The 19,786-nt window shown below is 44.6% G+C and overlaps 1 protein-coding gene across 3 annotated transcripts in view; it reads left to right on the top strand.

Annotated features, from left to right (window-relative positions):
- LOC146797446 (uncharacterized) overlaps positions 1-19,786 on the top strand; it is a 163,794-nt gene that overhangs the window by 140,910 nt on the left and 3,098 nt on the right. For 2 of the 3 annotated variants that reach the window (XM_085624464.1, XM_085624465.1), the window contains one exon: positions 4,345-4,416. The exons of the other annotated variant lie outside the window; for it this stretch is intronic. In XM_085624464.1, the coding sequence (XP_085480590.1) occupies positions 4,345-4,416 (72 nt within the window). The remainder of the gene's footprint in view (positions 1-4,344; positions 4,417-19,786) is intronic. 3 annotated transcript variants of the gene reach the window in all.

The raw sequence follows: 19,786 nt of genomic DNA, 5'->3' as shown, positions 1-19,786 counted from the left end.
AATATGATCATGAAATAATAAAACCTTTATATTTTTAAGAGTTATAGCCCAATAATACATTCTAAAGTTCGGAAATCCTAACCCACCACGCTCTGGCGGTAGAATGCACCATTTTAGGGATCTTCTTGAGCGGCGATAGCCCCATAAAAATCTAGACAGCATCCTATCTATTTTATTAAAAAGGGACATAGAAAAAAATAATGGAATAGTGCGAAAAAAATAAAGAAATTTTGGAAAAATCAACATCTTGATGACATTAGTCCGTCCAAATAGAGATAAATGTAAATTATTTATCCTTTCTAAAGTTCTGTTAGTGGATGTGAATAAAGGATCCAGATTTAATCCAACGATATCTATTTTAGATGATATAGTTACACCAAGGTATGTAGCAGTATCATTTAGAGCAATATCAGTAGGCATGCCGGTTCTAGAATGTATAATTTGGGTTTTTGAAATATTTAGTTTATATCCAGAAAATTTACCAAATTCCCTGGCGATTTCTATTATTTTGGGTAAGGCAGAAGAAGAATCGGAAGTTACAATGGCCACATCATCTGCATATGCTAGGACCTTATGGTCTATCTCATGGAGTCGTACAGGTGGAATACCGGGTTCTATAATCTATTCAAATAGGGTTCTAAATAAAGCGCAAATAAAAGTGGAGAGCAGGGGCACCCTTGTCTGGTCCCCCTAGTAATTGAAAATGGAGTAGATATATCCGTACCTAGTCTTATTACACCCTTTGCATTAGAATAAAGTGACTGTATAGCTTTAATAAATTGTGATGGGAAACCCTTCCATTTTAGTACGGACCAAAGGAACCCCCAGTCTACTCTATCAAACGCTTTTTCAGCATCGAGTAAGATAACTCCGACTGGGGATTCCTTTGCTTGGGCCCAATCCAGCATTGCGATAACACGTTTAACGTGATCTGTAGTGTCCCTGTATTTGATAAACCCGTGCTGGATATTAGAAACCAGGCCCGGCATGACTTCGTTTAGTCTATTTGCAAGAATTTTAGAAAATATCTTGCTATCAGCTGTAATCAGAGAGATAGGACAATACGAGCCTACTTCCTTTGGGTCCTTATTCTTTTTAACAAACACAACTATGGTAGCTGTAGACCAGGAATCAGGAGCTTTCTCTTGAAATGCTGCATTAAAAATTTTAAGCAACTCTGGTTTCAGCAAGAATCTAAATGTCCGATAAAATTCCAGAGGGATCTGATCGGGCCCCATAGCTTTACCAGCTGCGAGACTCATGATAGCCCTTTCAATCTCCTCCCAACTTATTAATCTAGAAAATAAATCTACATCGTCTGTACACAGAGAAAGTTGGTTAATATTTTGTAAATAATCTTTGGGATCGAGGGTCTTGTCAGTTTCATTGTTAAAATCATTATACAACATCTTATAGAAGCCCTGAAATGCCTCTAATATTCCTTCCCTGCTTTCGTGAAGGACCCCATTTATATCTTTGACACAATGTATTTCATTAAAAGAAGATTTTTGTCGTAAACGCTGAGCTAGAATTTTTCCCGTACGTTCACTGAATTCGTAACGTTCTGTTTTATATTGTTTAAATTTTGCAGCTACTTCTTCAGCAATATGTATACGAAGACCTGAACGTTCAATAGTTAAACGTGTTTGTACATCCTCTATATTAGCATTGTTTTTACATGCGGTAGATAATTCCATCTCCACCCGCCTTATCTTATTTAGCCTGTCCCTAAAATCTACTTGGTTTTTTTTTCCTCTTATAGTTTGCAAAACTGATTGTCTCGCCACGTATAATAGATTTGAAAGAGTCCCAAACTACTTGCGGAGAGGCAGTATCGTTATTTATCAGAAAATAATCTTTAATTATATTAACCATAAATTGAAGGTATTCTTCATCTAGTAATAAATTTCTTTGAAATGACCAGGATCTGATAGAATTAAGGCGGTCAGTAGGAAATTGCATCTCAGCAATTATAGGATTATGATCTGAAATGACTTGTGGTAGTATCTCGATGCGAATTTTCTCCAAAAAAAATGATGATACAAAAAAATAATCTAAACGGACAAATTTTTGATGAGGAGTAGAAAAAAAAGTATATCCGGGGTCATTGTAATAAAATGTATTCCAGACATCAGTTAATCCATTGCTTAGTACCAGGTCTCTAAGTGCTTTATAGGTTTTGTAACAGACCCTCTTTCTTGCTGCTTTTATTTCTGCTCACCAACCCAACAGTTTTGTTGGCCCACAACTTTGCTATTGTTAATCTGTTTTGTGACTATTTAGTGTCAGAACAGAAAAAGTTGCTTGAGAACAGAGAGCTGTTCCTGCTTTTCCATGTGTGCAGATGCAATGTGGTTGTTTTGTAATTTTTCAAGTGTTTCTTTGCAATTACAGACACAAATATGTAGATATATATTTATTGAAGGTTATCCGTGGTATTATCGTAAAATCAATAGATAATGTACATTCCATGGAAAAATCAACAAGCGCTTGGATAGTGTTGTCAAGTATTTAGAGATTCATTTGGGCCTTTCTGCAGATCATTAGCTCATTATGTGAGTGAGCATGTTGTGAAGGTTTTGTTTGGTGATAGTAGGAAGTGTTACCATTCCAGTCGGTTACACTTCTGGGCATTGTAAAAGCAAAATCAGGTGAATGGAAAATATATGCCAACCTTCAATCTTTAAAACAGGCTTATGTTATAGAAATTAAGCTTTATTTTTTTTCTTTCAAAAGTCCAAGAGATCCCTGCTACTATAGGCAATACAAACATTTTCTCTAATAATTGTGCCACATATCAATAAGTATTGAAAGATTACGATTTCTAGGGCTCCAAAGGGGACTTTCTAGTGTTTGTATTTAGATTGGTGTCTGCTGCAGCCATCTTTCAGAAAGGAATGCACATCTAGCTTAAAGATAAGCAGATGATTGTCAATGCAATATTTTGATATATAGAAAGTTAGAAAGTACTAAGCATTTTGTGCTAGTGGGGAGGGACATTACAGTTGCCAGTGTTCGCTGTTTTTTTTTTTTTTTTTTGGCAGTTGAAGTGTAGTCATTTGGATACAGACTGACATGTGACAATGCGAAGATGAATGAATGTTGACTCTGTGCATTAAGCCTGCTCAGCTTTAGACATGGTAGTTATGCAGTTAATCTCAATTGTAGGAATTTTAGTATTTTTGGGTTCATTTGTCCGAGTTTCCTGTATTGACCTGTTCCTTGATGGTTGGTACTGGTGAAGAAGGGACTCCTTTTTATGTTGAAAGACAAATTAGGTTGTTGGGCTGTGCACTAAATATACATTCATATTTAAATGATAAACTGGTATTAAAAGCCAGCTCTAAAATGTTTACTCGGTGGATGATGCTACACGGGGGATAGTTGTATGGAGTTTCATAATGGACTGTCGTAGGGATTGAACACAGTGACACTATACTATAATGGACTGACTATATTGATTATGAGCGATGAACCTGATACTCTCACTCACATTTGCCAAATTATTTTGTATGACTAAAGTGTATTAACAAGTATTTGTTCAATAGAAAGAATTTCAAAAAAATAAGTTATCTCCAGCGCTGCTCCATTCTTCCAGCAAAGAAACCTCTCTAGGCGGAATCTTAACTGTCAGTCAACTCGTTTACTGCCCTCAAGCCGTCATGCGCTGTATCCATATTCCGGTTTTGCAGTCTCTTCGAATCCACCCTCTCTGGTAATCAGTCCATGGGATCCTAGGAGCTTTCCCCTCCACTGCTTATTCAAGACCATTGTAAAAGCTCACTTGATGTGTATTGAGTACTAATGTTACCGATGTCCCCATTTTTTCTTCCTTACCCAGATCTTTTAGTCCCACTTGAATCCCTGGAAATTGCAGTAGTCCTAGTGCCATGCTTATTAATGTATCATTGGTAGGTTAGTAATGAACTTTCTGCTATTGGCTGTGCTCATCCATCTATCCATACATCATTGTATCACCCATGCCTGTAAATGCTACCCAAGTGGATATTATTTTATTTATGTACTTTATGCAACTGCTGATCAATACAGAGCAAAACATCATATATCACTACTAAGATTTACGTGAAGATTTATCTCCATGTCTGAACAATTATGAAGACTATTATAGAAGTAGGCAGCATGTTGCACATATACTCTCTCTCTTCCACAGAAGAAACATGGTGTGCTTGTGAACCTGATGTACATGTAATTTTCTCTTCTCTGTAGAATATTACTACAAGCTAAACACAATAATTCTGTCTTAGTGAGCCTAGTCTGTACTTTCATGAGATGTTGCCCATTTAATTTATTAATGGTTTTTTTTTTGTTCCACTGTCTTCGTAGATTTAATACCACAAGCGCAAGTGGAGAAAAGAAAAACCAGCCCATATTTTGCCAAACAGTTTACAGAAGGGGGTAAGGCATCTTCAGAAATAGCTTTACAAATCTTATTTTCCGGAAAGTATTTGCTTAGTATTTCAAATTCAAGCACTAGTAGGTCAGATAACCTACACACATGATATCCCGCTTTTTTGCCTCACTGGCTCTTTAAGCTATGCACCGGCATCAGGACACTAGTAAAACAATGAGTTTTATCATTAAATAAGCTAAAAGGACCTTGAGAGAGAGCAGATCCAACCCTGTACGTCCTTCAAACACCCTTGTCTTGCTTTAGTGAGCTTCCAGAAGTTTTGGAAGGGTCATCGATAAGTTGGACATGTGTTTATATGCAGTTTTTCAATGTTGTCCACACCACACTCTTTGGCAGGTTTCTCCTACAGCTTTTGCTACTGTTGCTCACAAATATCCCTACGAAACCTTTGTTGTATTCACTCACAATCCGGCATTATTCAAAGGGATGGGGCATTCTGAGGACTCTGGTGTCTCTATTCTAACTAATATGAATCCTCTGGGCATTGCATATACGTTGAAAAGCTTCTCAGATGTTGGGGGTGGGGGTTCTGGTAATCTTTTCTCTGGGACAATTTCTACACTAGTTTAAACAGCCTACCTTCCTCACTGATTCGAAATTGTTACAAATTACTAACTACTTAATTCATTCAAAGTACAAACCACCCCAACCAATACCCAGTAGACATGTACCCTCCAGCATCCTACTTGTCAGATTGCCTTGCTGATTTAAATTGATGCTTGCTGTAAATTGACGTATAGGGAGATGGCAAGAATTTGAGTGCCTATTCAGCAATCACCCTTTCTGCGATCACCATCAAAGGTCTACGGATGTCCTAGTATGTTCATTCCTCAGTGATCCTCCTTGTGCAGAAAAATAAGCCCCATGCTAGTCTTCTCATCACTTCCAGAATGATATTTCAGATGTTTCTCCAGTCTTTGTAGAGCATTCAAAGACCACTCTTACTTAGAGGCAACTTCAAGGCATTTAGAGGGATGCCAATCTCTAAACCCTTCCTTTTCTGCTTTCGTTATTGTGTATTGATAGTTCCGCCCCATTTCCCCTCCACACAGTCTGTACATATATATTGGATGAGAGATTAGAAATGTAGATTCCTTGGTATGTTCTGGATTCCCTCCCAACGCCCGCCCATCCCATAGGCCCGTGTTACCTACTGTTATAATAGCTGGTTGGTCAAAATATAGCACACATGGCTTGTAGAATGCAGTTATTTAGTTAGCATGGTGATTAAGTTCAACTCATGTACGTCCTGGGTACTTCAGTGCTTCATGTAGAAAGTCAGTGCAGTACTGTGTTATGTTATCTTGTCTTAATTTTAAGTGTTTTATTTTTTTTAAACCTTTTACACTGTTTTATGTTTGCTTTTTGTTTGGCAAGATGAAGTAATTCAGTGTTCTAATTTTGTGCCAGAATCCTGTGGAGCTGTACTCTTTCAACTGTGTTGGAATTGGTGAAAAATAGGAAACTTATGGCAGGCAGACTTCTTCTCCTGATTAGAGCAGTGCAAACCAGCTCTCGCTTGCTGCAGAGACTGGCCTTGCATTTTACAGTGTCAATCAAAACACTGGAAATTGAGGCTTCCTCTACAGGATACCTCGCCTTAACTAGATACCGCAGATTAAGACTTGAAACCTGTGCCTTCATCTTGTTGGCGGAAAGCTTTGCTGTTGAAATGCAATCCCGCAGGTGGGGTTTTCACATTGACTTAAGTGTTCAGCTTCTTTGTTCCAGTTGCTACAGCAGAAATTAACTAGTGCATTTATTTACCTGTGGCAGGGCTACATGGTGCTCTCCTTTCCCTCAGTTTCTTGGGAGCACTTTTGGAATGCCTGGTTGAAAAAGATGTTGGTTGTAGTGAGGACTATATGGGAAGTGTGTGTTGTGTGGGGATATGGTCTAAACACAGCGCTGTGACATCAGTGTGTTTGTGCATGAGGTGTTGAGGAGTAGTAACATTCAATTGTGCATATACCTGCTGTTCTATATTGGATTTGGCTCAGTCACAGTTTTAATTATGTGGGATGAGCCTGATTCTTAACATGTTTCCGTATTTTAAATGGTTCTATTCTACCAGGAATTAGAGTTCGAGATCTTAGCCATCTGAACTATAAAAAGGAGGTCTCACCAATGCAGGATGTAATGGTTAAGAGTAGGGCCAACTTATATTTGAGAGCTCTGGTTTGATACGTAGGTCGTTTATGCTGAAAGAATATGGATCTAGAGCTCTGAGGCTCCTTTTGAGCTATGAACATAACTTTAAAACTGTCGTATCTGTCTGCAGGCTGGAAGTCTGTAAACTGAGGACTGGTTAAATGTGAGTCTATATTGAGGTTAAGGAATTGCTTGCCTTCTGGATTCTCTGTAGTTTCTGACTCGCTTGATGGTAGGTTTTGATGTAAATTGCATTGGCATAATCTCGATTGAAAAGTACTTGGTTGATGACGGCTTCCACTATTTTTTTATTTAATTGAGCAATGATGCTTCTTTATTCCAGAAATATAATTTTCATTTATCGTTCATAAAATAGCCACAAATTATCTTAAATAGGTCAGCCAATATGTTTCATTCCACACAGTTCTTCGAGCTGAGTAAATGAATTTTAAAAAAATCATTCTCCTCTTTAAACACTTAAAACAAGAATATGTGATTCATCTTAACAAAATCGAATCCAATAATTTAAAAAACATAAACGGTGCTAACATATAAAACAAAACATGTCGCGCAAACCAGTGTTTGCTTGTAAATAACAAATAAATCCCTTCTAATAGTGCAAACAAATATCCGTTTTGAAAACAGATGAAAAAGATAACAAATGGCATAAATGGATGGCTTGTACCATCCATGATCCATTTAGATAAAAGAAAACGTGATGGCTCTGCTTGTAAAATAAGCCACTTGCAATTTTATTCACTGCAGACATTTTTTTTTTTAAAAAGACTTTATGAAGTTTTTCATTTTTGCGTTGAAATTGGCACGTTAGGTACATGACCTGTTGCAGCTACAAAGAAAAAATTCCAGTGGTTCATACAGGAGGTGAGATTGATTATCACATAATGTTAGTACATATTTGACTTGCCGTCGCAGTTGTCCCACTCCCTTTCTGCCATCCTCTCTCATCCCCCCCCCCCCACCCCCACCCTCCACCCTCAAATCCTGCGGAAGAGAAAACCACATATATTTATATAACTTCAGGTTTATGGCCCGGACCAGCAATGCACAGCCCTATATTTACAACTAGGATGACTACAACATCTGCACCTAATAAGTCTGTCCCGTCTTACCCATGCATACATTTCGTTCGTGTTGGGTGTTTCCAGTATCACAATTATGCATTTATTAATCAACAGGGGTGTCACTAGAGCCGAAATCCAGTGTTTTCATGGCTTCTAACATAATGTCCCATTCCATAGCTATTGGAATTTTACATACACCTTTAGTTTCCACCCGCACTTTCGGCACTGCCCCAGCTTATTAGTTCGATATGCCGAGCATGATCTGTGGGCGGTTTCTTTGATTTCCATCGCATCGTGATGGCTCGTTTCGCAAATTTGCATTGTACTTTGTGTTTGGACGAGATCTTGTGCAAGCCTAAGATACATTCCTCCATAGTGTTGTCTGGCTCTTTGTGTGGCCACCCGTATGTGTCGCCTAAACGAGCCTCAGAACCCTCGTAGGTGAGGGCATGCCCACAGCATGTGTGATAAGTCAGTGCCGTCCAGCTGGCACCTGGGGCAGAGATGTGTCTGCGGGAACATTTTATCTAATCTCTGGGGGGGGGGGGGGGGGATAGGCTCTGTTTAGTAACATTGTCTGTATGAATTTGAATTTCGCATTTCTGGATACTTTCTTGGGATGTTCCATGATGTTTGCCCATTCCCTATCATCTAGTTCCCGTCCCAAGTCCTCCTCCCAGGTATGACTCAATGCACTAAGTTCGACCGCCGCATGCGCGTGTATCCCCACATAGAGCCACTTGATGAGGTGTCTACCTCTGCCCATGTAGTATAATGTTTTAACGAGTTTGTGTGGGAGGTTCTTGTCGTTGCGGAGCCCAGTGTGTCTTAATATATTGTAATGGTGCGGCGTGCAATAAGTATAAATGGTCAGGTGCCCCCGTTTCTCTCACGAAATTGTCGTGGTCCATGAGTGTCCCGTTATTAAATAAATCCGACACCATGCTGATCCCCTCAACTAGCCAGGGTACAATACTGCGTTTTGTTACCCTTCAAACCATCCATGGTATCCCCAGTAGTGGAATATTACCGGCATATGTAGGATATAACTGCGCATACTGTAGCGTCGCTTTCCAACACTGTAGTGCCGTGCGTAGCAAAGGTGGGAGGCTCTGGGGGGTTTTGGAGTGAGGTAATAAAAGTGTGAAGCTTTACCCGATCTATATCTTGTATGGTGTACCCTATTTCCTGTAAATTGCAGCCAGCTGTCCAATACGAAAACCACTGTATTATTCACTGCAGACATGAAAGAGAAGTTGGCTTTCATAATCCTAGTTGGGTTCGGAGCAGTGCCAAGCTCATTTGGCTAGATGATGAATGGGTAGTAGGTTGTTCAGCCATATTTTGTGATGTTACATAGCTCATTGAAAGCAACAGGCTTGTGACAGCTTATTTAGTGTGTTTACTGTGTAGAGCTGCTTAGCTCGGGCATTTGCTCATCTAAGGCTCAGACTGGCCAGTCGTTTGCCACTGACTGTGGCCTTTCTTGTATTTTGAGGATTACATTATTGCTTGTCCTCTTCTTCTCCCTTATTTTTACCCTCTCAATTTGGTCTTTTTTATTGGGAAACTTTCTTATTTTCCATTTTTTTAAAATAAAGCCCTTTCAGGAATGGCTTTTTTTTTTGTTAGTTTCTTTTAAGCTGGGTCATGCGCCAATGTAGACCTTTTTCAAAGTCATGCACCTACCTACTTTACCACTTCTGCTCACTTTTGAATATGTCCTTTCCATTCCTGGAACTTGTTTTACACCTTTTGGTCCTCTAGAAACCATCTTCATCCCTCTATGCTCTTTGATAAAGAAATCTTTTATGGTCTATTTTATTATTCTAATTTTAGTTTACTGATTCCTGTTAATCCGAATTTTCTGCTTTGCCTGTCATTCTGTTATGTTCCCCCATCACTTCTTAGATTTCTGTTTACATGCTACTCTTAGCTCATTGTTTGTTTTTTTTTCACGTTGCCGATACATTGGCCAGGTGTACTTACTCACATGGCTTTAGATAAACAATTGGCAAATCCAATAAAAATTTAAACCTATTTACTCTGATTTATTTAGCCTCAATTTTATTAACCGGCAGTGATTTACAATGAGGCCCTACAGTGCCCCAACTCTGCAGTTCCTATTTCTTTTTAATAGTCCTAGATGACAGCATGGCACATAAGGGCTTTTGACATTAGAAATGTGCAGACAGCATGCAAATCAAGAGGAGATTGCTAGGCTGGAGAACTAACATTATAAGTAAGTACCATGTCCTTTTCTCCTTTTCCTGACACGGGTTCAAATTGAAGGTCTGTCCTTGGTATGCTGTTCAGTGAGCCTAAAAGTGAACCTCTGTAGTGCAGTTTGTTAATCTCTCACTTGAATTGGAGCTAGTTTCCAATTTGGGAGTGCAGATTCCGTACTTTTCTTCTTTCCAAATTGCATCACTTCAGTTTGCACTTTCTTTGGTCTGTTTTCAATTCATTCATTGTCTCTTTTCTTTCTCTGCCCATGTCTTTCTTGGTGTGTTCTTTCCTCGAAGAATTTATTTTAAAGTTTTCATGTGCTTGCATCTCTCCCACAAGTGCATAAATGTATAGCATGAACAAGCTTACAAATGTGCAAGATCCATAGTACTTGCAGTGCATTGCTTAGCCAGGTTCAGCTTTGATCAGAAAATCAAATAACCCAAATCTGATCGAGATGTCTAGCCGCAGATTCCTTACCTTTGAATTATCCCCAGGCGTCCGACTGGATCTGGAATGTATTTGTGGAGCAGTATCCCTGCGTTCCTGTTGGTGGCATCGTTAGGCTCTGTGTGGCTTTGTTGGCGCAGTCTGCACTGGAAGTGACGTTTGCGGTGCATGTTTTGGTGCCACCCAGGCGTGCTGACATCCTCCTTTTCTTTCCGCGCCAGTGAACGCAGTTTCAGGAAGTGCTACCCCTTAGTCATTTTTTGACGAGGTTTTCTCAAAGTTTGGTCGAGTCTTTTTTAGGTCTAATCTCCTGCTGTGGCAGGAAATGCATCAAAGAAGGCCGGCTATAAGCCCTGTGGCGCCTGTCACCAGCAGATGTTGGTGATGGACCAGCACCTTGTTTACCTCTCGTGCCTTGAAGGACCATGACCCAAAGGCCTCTCCCGACTGCTACGCAACACACCCGAAGGCCTAGAGGGAGCGATCCCTCAAGCTCCTGTCGGCTCGATGATCAATACCTTAGTAGAGAGGAAGGTCCCAGGAACGGTTGCAGAGCCTGAAGTCATCGTTTGAGCTTCAAATAGTCGAGCCACTCCGGTAAGTCAAAGTCCCATAAAAGTCCTCTTCGAATCGTCCGTCGGTTGATGAGGCGAAGGAGCGACACCACTCGAGGCCTGGCTCCACTGTTGAGCAAATGCTTGAGCCGGCTCTACACCTCCCTGAGTGACCCCCGCTCAACTCAGTTTTGAGTCCATGCACCTCCTACTTGGGTGGGTTGTTCCTGCTGATGTGCCTTCGGGCCACGTGGGTTCAGGAGGGGCCCCTTCTGGATCAACTCGGGCATCCCAACCTTCCTTGGCACTGGTCCCAAGGCAGAAACTCCCAGCACCGCTGGCGCCATCCTCATCCCCGACTCAGAGCTGGATGAGCATCATCCGGCACCTACTGGACCCATGCTGTCCTGACCTGAGCCCTCTTCATATGGGCTAGTACTCTGGGAGGAATGGAAGGTATCGCTGGACCCTGAAACATGCCAGCCTTATGAAGACCAAATGGACTGGTGTGAGGATCGAGGTGACGCCAGTGGACTGGACACTTCTCCAGATACTGGTATGTTTTTTTCCCCAAACTGTGGCTACTGAGGAGGAAGCTTCATTGGCAATGGTTGTGCGGAGAGCTGCTGAGGTCCTGGACCTTAGTTTTTCCATGGTGGCAGTCAGGAGTAATGTCTTGACCGAAGTGCTTCAGCCGTTAGTGTCTCCATCCGAACTGCTTCTACCATTCAATGAGGCACTTGCTGACATCCTGCTTGGGACTTGGTCCAAGCTCAGTACAGGAGCTCCTATGAACAAGGCGATTCCCTGCCGCCATGCTCCGTTCCAGTGGATCTAAACTTCCTCACCCTACACTCCTCCCTGGAGAGCTTGGTGGTCCAAGCCTCAACTTCACATGTAAATCCTGGCACGTTCCCAACCGCCATGCCGGATCGGTAATGCAAGACGCAGAACAATTTAGGCAAGAAAATGTTTTCTTCCGCCAGCTTGGCATTGTGGTTGGTGACAACCAAAGGCCTTTTGGTCCGCTATTCCCATGCTCTATGGGACACCATTGCGCAGGTTCTGCCAACTGTTTCTGAAGAAGCCCGGACCGTGCTCTCGCAGGATGTTGCAGATGGGAGCGATACCACAAAATTCACCATTTGCTGTGGACTAGACACCATAGACTCACTAGGCACAGCGGTTTCATCGACCGTGGCCCTGAGACACCCCACTCCTGGTTGATGACTACTGGCTTTTCTGGGGATGCCCAGACATTACTCATGGACATGCCCTTTAATGGCTCCCATCTCTTCAGGACTCTTTAAGGACAGACAGCAGGGCTATGGCCATGTCCTTGGGCCTTTCTATGGCCCCATGTCCTCCTCAATTTGCCTTTCGCGGCCACGGAAGGGGTGTACAGCGACATTCTTACCCACCCAGCCACCAAATTGCACAACCTTTCCAGCCCCTTCGTAGTTGTCGATGCGGTTTCTACCAGCCCCGCGGATCAGGTGGGCAGCAGTCTGGGGTCAGTCCATTTCACCCCCCCCCCCTCCCCCTAGCAGCCGCAACATTCGTAGTCTGCGATTTACCATGGTGGGCACCCAATTGGTGGCAGTATTCTTCATCACCTGCCCTGCTGGCCGTCCATAACCTCAGACACGCGTGTTTTGCAGATTGTCCGAAGGGGCTGCTCCCTCCCCTTCAAGAGTACTCCTCCCACGATGGCACCTACTTACAACAAGCTGCCGGAGGCCCACCTGTCATGTTTCTGACAGCAAGTGACTGCTCTTTTGGCCAATGTACCCATAGAACGAGTGCCGACACCAGAAGTGGGTCGTGGTATTATTCCCGCTAATTCCCAAGGACGGAAGCCTCCGTCCTATTCTAGACCTGTGCTCCCTCAACTAGGTTCAGGTTCTATCTGTCCTGGACCCAGTAAACTAGATGTTAGCATTGGACTTGCAGGACGCTTATTTTCACATTCCCGTCTTGACGGCCCACAAGTGTTACCTGTGGTTCACGATGGGGCCACACACACTTTCAGTTCACTGTGCTCACCTTTTGCCCTCACCAGCACCCCTCGGGTGTTCACCAAGGTGATGGCAGTGGTTGCAGCTCATATGTGGAGATCAGGGGTGGTAGTTTTAACAAACCTTGATTGGGTTAGCAGCAGATCTCTCTCACTTTCCTAATTGGATTCCATGGTAGTGGATGAATCACTCCTGGTACAAGACGGCCATCTAGGAGAGGTGGAGACCGAGGACTCTGGTCTCTGGTGGAATCTGGACTCCGGATCGCTCGGAGCTCCAACAGGTTGATGTGATTTGCATTCCAGGTAGGCTGGTGCAGGTGTTCACGGACAACTGCCATGTGGGACTGCAACAAACTAGGCGGTATAGGGCTATGGACCCTTTGTCAAGAGGCCCTGCATCTCTGGACATGTCTGAAATGGCAGGGCACATCGCTGGTGGTTCAACATCTGGCGGGTTCTCTGAATGCCAGAACGGACAAACTCAGCCAAAGATTTCTACCGGATCACGAATGGCATCGCCATCTAGAGGTGGTGCACAGTCTTTCAGCAGTGGGAAGAGTCTTGGCTAGATCTGTTTGCCACTGACAAGAATGCGCAATGCCAAGGCGGCTCTTGTTTGAAGCCTTTTTCTCTTGAGTGGAGCTTAGGCCTCCTATATGCCTTTCCGCCCATACCACGACTGTCCGGACTTCTCAAGAAGATCAGGAACAACTGGGCTCAAGTTATCCTTTTGGCTCCGGACTGGGCATGAAGAGTGTGAAATCCTGATTTGTTGGCCGTTGGTCGTCCAATCAGGCTGCCCCATCGGATGGATCTTCTGTAACCGCAGCAGCGGTGAGTTCTCTACTTGAACCTGTCAACGATCCCCCTTCCTGCGTGGAGATTGAGCGGTGACAGTTGACAGCTTTCGACCTTCTGCCTAAAGGCTGTGTTATTTTGGCAGCCAGGCGTCCCTCCACCAAGACTGTTTATGCCTGCCATTGGGCAACATTTGTGGCATGGTGTACAGAAAGACAAATTGATCCCCTTTCTTCCCTCCTTTCTCAGGTTCTTGTTCATCCTTTTCCTTGCCCAGCAGGGCTCTGCTCTGGGCACTCTGAAGGGCTATCTCTCCACCATTTCGGCTTTTCTGCTGTTGCATTTTTAGCCATCCCTCTTCAAATCCCCTATTGTAAATGGGTTTCTGAAAGGTATACAACATTTGTTACCACCTTCTCCTTTTGTTATGCCTCAGTGGGACTTCATCCTTGTCCTCCCTTTCCTTATGTGCACTCCTTGTGAGACTCTGCACAATTGTCCACTAAGGCTCCTTACCATCAAGACTGCATTCCTGGTTGCAATAACATGTGCCCGGAGGGTCAGTGAGCTTCACGCCTTGTCATCCAAGCCTCCTTATCTTAACATCTTCCCAGTGAAGCTGGTGCTTGGTGCAAGAGCTCCTTTCTTACGAAAGTGGCCACTCCATGTCATGTAGGCCAATCCATCACTCTTCCTACTTTTTATGCTGCCTGGCATCGCAGTGCCTCAGAAGCAAGATGGTACCGTAGCCGCCCCTCTAGCGAGATCCCAGCAAGGCGGAGCCCCGCGACGGCAGCACAGGTGGTGGCGCGAGCGGCTAGTGAATCCTGACGGGAGGGCAATTTTGTGTGAGCGAGCCCCCCACGATCCCAGAAGGCACAGGTGTTGGAGCTCTGCAATGTGGGGCTGCTGTTGAAGTTTATCGAGGCGGTGGAGGACGGAGGGGTCCTGCGTCGGAATATATCGAAGAGCTGTTCCCGGGCATCGCCACAAGGAAGGTGCGTATACTGCCATGAAGGGAGTGTGCAGATACCGAGACTGACCAGCGTTTCTGACTCGAGTAACCCGGTGAGTGAGACGCGCCAGATCCTTCTTTACTAACGGCCGGGTTAAGCTGATGGCCGGGGCGCGTCTCTAATGAGGTGTTATCCTCGCAGGCAGTAGCGGAGCTGATCTCTGGTACAGCGGGAGCTCAGGGGGGAAAAAGGCACACCCAGCACCCTTTTGGCAAGAATAGCTTGAAGTCAACTCGTGAAGGGGAGCGCAGAGCCTGATGGAGCAGCGGGAATTGGGGACCCAGGCATAGCGCCTCAGCGGGGTCCGGCACCTTGTGCTATCCAAGAGAAATTACTGTGTCTTCAGAGAAGGATTACCCGTACTCAGAGGCACTGCCAGTGGGGAATTGAGGGACCCGAGGATCGGGCGGTGAGACACCTGGTGTCTCACCGCCCGATCCTTCCTTCTTTCCCCCCCCACCCAACCGTCCGTCGACTCCCCCCCCCCCCCCCCCCCTCCCGTACGGACCAGAAGAGCGCACTGAGCGGCCATGTGCCGGGAGAAGCAGGAGACCATGATCCTCACATGTAAGTCCACGCGCCAGTGCCGCGGCTCAGCGTGGGGGCGCAAACAGGGGTGGGTCAGCGTGAGGGTGCATGCCCTGAAACAATTCTTGTCCTCATGTAAAGCGCTCTGATACCGCCAGCTCTAGCCAGTGCTATATAAAACTTTTCAAATGTAAAAAAAAAAATGCCTCACCCCTCTAAGAAAAGTGACTCGCTCCACTATTTGGACCCAAAAAGAGCGTTGTCATTCTACCTTGATCGCACACTGCGATTCCAGGTGGATGACCAACTTATCTTGGCCATGTCTGGGCTAAGAAGGGATGGGCTGTACAGAAAAGGACCATCTCCCAATGAATCATCCTCTGAATCGTCTACGCATTGGCTAAAAATGAACCCCCCTGAGGGTTAGCGTGCTCCCTCTACCTGAGCAAAAGCTGCAATTACGGTTAGCTCGCAGAGTTTCGGTCCTGGATATCTATCTGCTAGGCAGCAACGTGGGCCTCCGTGCATACATTCACAAAGCACTGGTTTCCAGACAGTCTGATCGGTAGAGACTGGAGCTTTGCTCATTTTGTTCTGCCGGAGACTTCCTCGTGTGAAATTGGTCCGCAGACCTACCTCTGCGGAGGTATTGCTTGGGTATCTATTCAAAGGTAAGGAATCGGTGGCTAGAAGTCTCTTATCAGATGACCAAGTTATTTACCTTCAGTAACGCCTTATCTGGTAGAGACTGTCTAGCCACAGATTCCTTACTGATCCACCCCGCTCTGCTAACTGGTTTCTAGGGATAGGGTCGTTCCCCTTTCAGGTCCCTAGTTTTTCCACACCAGTGTACTTCGTGGCTCTGCGCTTCTGGCGTGGAAAGGCCTGAAAAGTAACTGATATCAGTGTGCCTGGGTGATGCTTATATAGGCACCGCGAACGTCCCTTCTGGCCCTGAAGATGCCACACTCAGCTGAACAACGCCACCTACAGGCACGCAGGGATACCTCTCCGGAAACAAATCCGGATCCAGTCTGAAGAAGATTCAAAGGTTAGGAATCTGCGGCTAGATAGTCTCTTCCAGATAAGGCGATACCAAAGGTAAGCAACTTGTTAATTACGTCTCAGGCTGTGACGAGAGGTACCGTCAATAAAGGTAAACGTTTTGCAGCAGAATAGGCATATATGTTTTCAAGCTGGTGAGTGAAGTGGCTTTGCGCTGATGAAGGGTAGGAAGCAGAAAGGGAGTGGATAAAGCATAGTGTAGATGATGTGTGTACAGCATAAGCTCCTCTTTGGTGCTGTCGTGCATCTCAAGATACAGGAGGGTCTTTCTAAAATTTTCTTTGGTCTCTATGAACATTGTTGTTGTAAGGAGTCAGTGAATTGTGGTGAGCCATGCCATGCTTTGCTGAGTTTATGGCTGTTATCTGGTGTGCTGTATGCTTCCGGAATATCTCTGAAATGGGCCTTGCATGTAGCTGATGCCTTAGCTTCTTCAAGGAGGCATTAACCACTTGATGATCAAGGAATTGTGAAATGTATGGTTTTGTAGTTTATTTTTTGTTGAGCATTTTGCAGTTCTGGTTGAGCTAAGTGAGGAAAGTAAAGGGTTGAAGCATTGCACTCGAGAGCTGTGGAGTACGATGTATGGGAGCTTTGAAACAGGAACAACATTTATGTGGTGTTAAGAGTTGTAATAGTCCTGAATTTGATCCTGGGAAAGGATAGACTCAAGACTGAATCCTTTTATTTTACACGATGACAATTTAGTCAAATGCTCTGTGATTTTCTGTGTAAACTTCTGGAAAGAAAATGTAATCTTAGTACAGAATAGAACTATTGAGTGGCAGAGCATGAATGCGAACATTGTAACTTATCAGATTCATAGAAGAGGAAATCTCTCCACATCCCGATGGCTGCCTAGGATCTTTACAAAATATTTAAAGGTGAACGTTCAGGAGTGTTATCGGTTCGATGTTTGGTTTTTGTATAGCAGATACTTAGTTTTCAACGGAACATTCAGAGTCTGTGGCAGTAGTGGGCCCAATAGAAGGAAAAAGCTCAACAATTTTCAGTGGCCATGACACCCTGTGTGCCTCTCCTCAGTGTGCATTATCTTCTTTATAATTTCAGCCCACATCTCGCAGTCTTCCTCCACCCTGTCATCCATCCTCACCCCCCTGCATACGGCGTTCCTCCGCATGTGCCCATTTTTCTATATCCCTCATCCATTGCCACAGCGTGGGGGCCACCGGAGAGAAACCATTTTATTGCAATTCTGCGCTTTGCAGGGACCAGCCCCAGTGGTCCTACATATGCCTCGTCTGGGGACAAGCAAAGAGATTCAGTAGACTGTGCCTCATGCTATGCTCAAGTTACATGTGAATAGCACTCTGGAGTGTGTACCACCGCTCCTCGGTATGCATATAAGTGCTGGCAATGCCAGACCATGTGTGTGAAATCTGCCCCAAATGCAACTAGGGCATCTTTCTGACTTTTCTTGATATAGCCTTATCAGTCTGATCGGCGAAAGGAAAGCTCTGTGTAGGACATGAAAGTATGCTAGCTTAAAGGGGGCATTACAGGAAACTCCCTTGACCAGTGTGCACGCTCTCTCTCATGCCTTGTCCGTCACGGGCCCTGCTATAATCCGCTTCCCATTTGCTCTTCGTTCAGAGAGCTATTTTTTGCCTGTCCTGTTTTAGGGCTGCATACAGCAGGGATACCAGATACAGGGGAGACCCCATATCTAAATCTACCTCTAGCGTATGGGACGCCTGGGGCATATCCAAAATCTATCAAGCCTATTCCAGACCTCACACACCCTTCTCCTGGTTTCCAAGAGCTCATGAGTCCTGCCAGGGTCTGTCTGATTGCTATCACCAACCCCTGCTGGCCCGAGATCAACCGCCACTTGTTAAACTCATATTGATTATATGCGGTGTGAGCTACTTGTATGCCTGGATAGCGGAACCTGTCCATCTCCCACCTCAACGAGAGTGACGGGAGCGACTCTCGTGACCTGCTCTCCAGCCCAGCTAGCGGGAAGGCCAGTGACTTGTCACGGTTGACTTTAAGGCAGAAAACGCTCCTGAATTTCCCCAACTCCTTCAACAGTCTGCATCGCCACCTCCGGTTTTTTGGGACATACAGGAGCGCATCATCTGCTTACAGTGAGACTGTATATACTTGATCCGCCACTCTCCCAGTGCGACACGCAGATGTTCCGTCACAGGTCTATGGTTACAGTAAACAAGGGATGTGAGAGGGGTCAACCCTGATTGGTAGCCCGCTCCATGCCCTATTTCTTTGTGGTATATTCTCTGTATACAGTCCCGAGCCACTGACACCGTATATAACCGTTTGACCCACCCTAAAAACTTTGAGCCGAAGCCTAATTTGGTATGAATTGCTTGCACGTAATCCCAGCACTCCGTGTCGACTCCTTTTCGATGTTCAACACTACTAATGCAACCTCTGCCTCTGTTCTCTGAACAGAATGCATAATATGCGTGTAAGCCTTTGGATTCTCATGAGGGTGCTACTTGTGGGAATAATCCCACATTGATCCTCATGCACCAAGGAGCACACACCCCTTTCAGTCTGTTCTCTAATTTAGCCAGCACTTTCACATCATCGTTCATCATGGATAATGGCTGATAAGCCCCCGGTTGTGCTGAATCTAGATCTGACTTTAGAATCATTACTATGATTGCCTCACGTAATCACTGCGGCAGTTCCCCCACTCCCTAGCTTCTCCAGACACCTCCAGCAGCTTGTCCGCCAGGGTTCCCATATAGGCATAATGAAATTCAGATGGCAGACCATCAGAACCAGGTGTTTCACCCCAAGGCAACTCATACAAAATGGATTCCTTTTGGGGTCTCTACAAATGCACACAAATGTGTGCTGGAGAAAGAAGCTTTGTCAGGAGGACTGTTACAGCATGAACTGTAGGTCTGCAGGAGGAGTGCAGGTGCACATAAACGTGTCTGCTGCAGGTCTACCTGGGAAAATGCTTCTACGATTGTGAAGATATTGCTGGATCCCATTCTTCCTGTGCACAGCTACCAATACTGATAGAAACGGGACCGCATGTGTTTAATATGCACATTGTGTGTCCAAGGTGTCTTAGTAATGCAAATTCAGCAGATAGACTCCACCTATCAATTCAGTGGCAAAATAGGTAAAGAATGACTGAAGTCTCTCAGCTGGGGGTGGAGTAAATCTGATAGGAACCTCTATCCACCGATGTCTTACCTTAGAATTATCCCCAGGAGACGCATCGGATCCAGAAATGTTTTGTGAGTAGCACTCCTGTGCGCTAGTAGGTGGTATCGTTCAGCTCTGCATGGCATCGTTTGCACCAGATGTGACATGCGTGGTGCCTATATAGGCGCCACCCCAGTGCGCGGATGTCTGATTCGGTTGCGCAGGTGTTGCCCATGGTCCCGGATGAGGTCTGAGCATACTCTTCCAAGCTATGGCATACTGGAGAGATGCAGCCAAGTTTACGAGCAGTT

The sequence above is a fragment of the Triturus cristatus genome, chromosome 9 (genome assembly GCF_964204655.1).
Source record: "Triturus cristatus chromosome 9, aTriCri1.1, whole genome shotgun sequence".
Classification (NCBI taxonomy): domain Eukaryota; kingdom Metazoa; phylum Chordata; class Amphibia; order Caudata; family Salamandridae; genus Triturus; species Triturus cristatus.
Note: the sequence above shows the minus strand (reverse complement) of the source record. Positions and strands in the feature narration are given on the sequence as shown.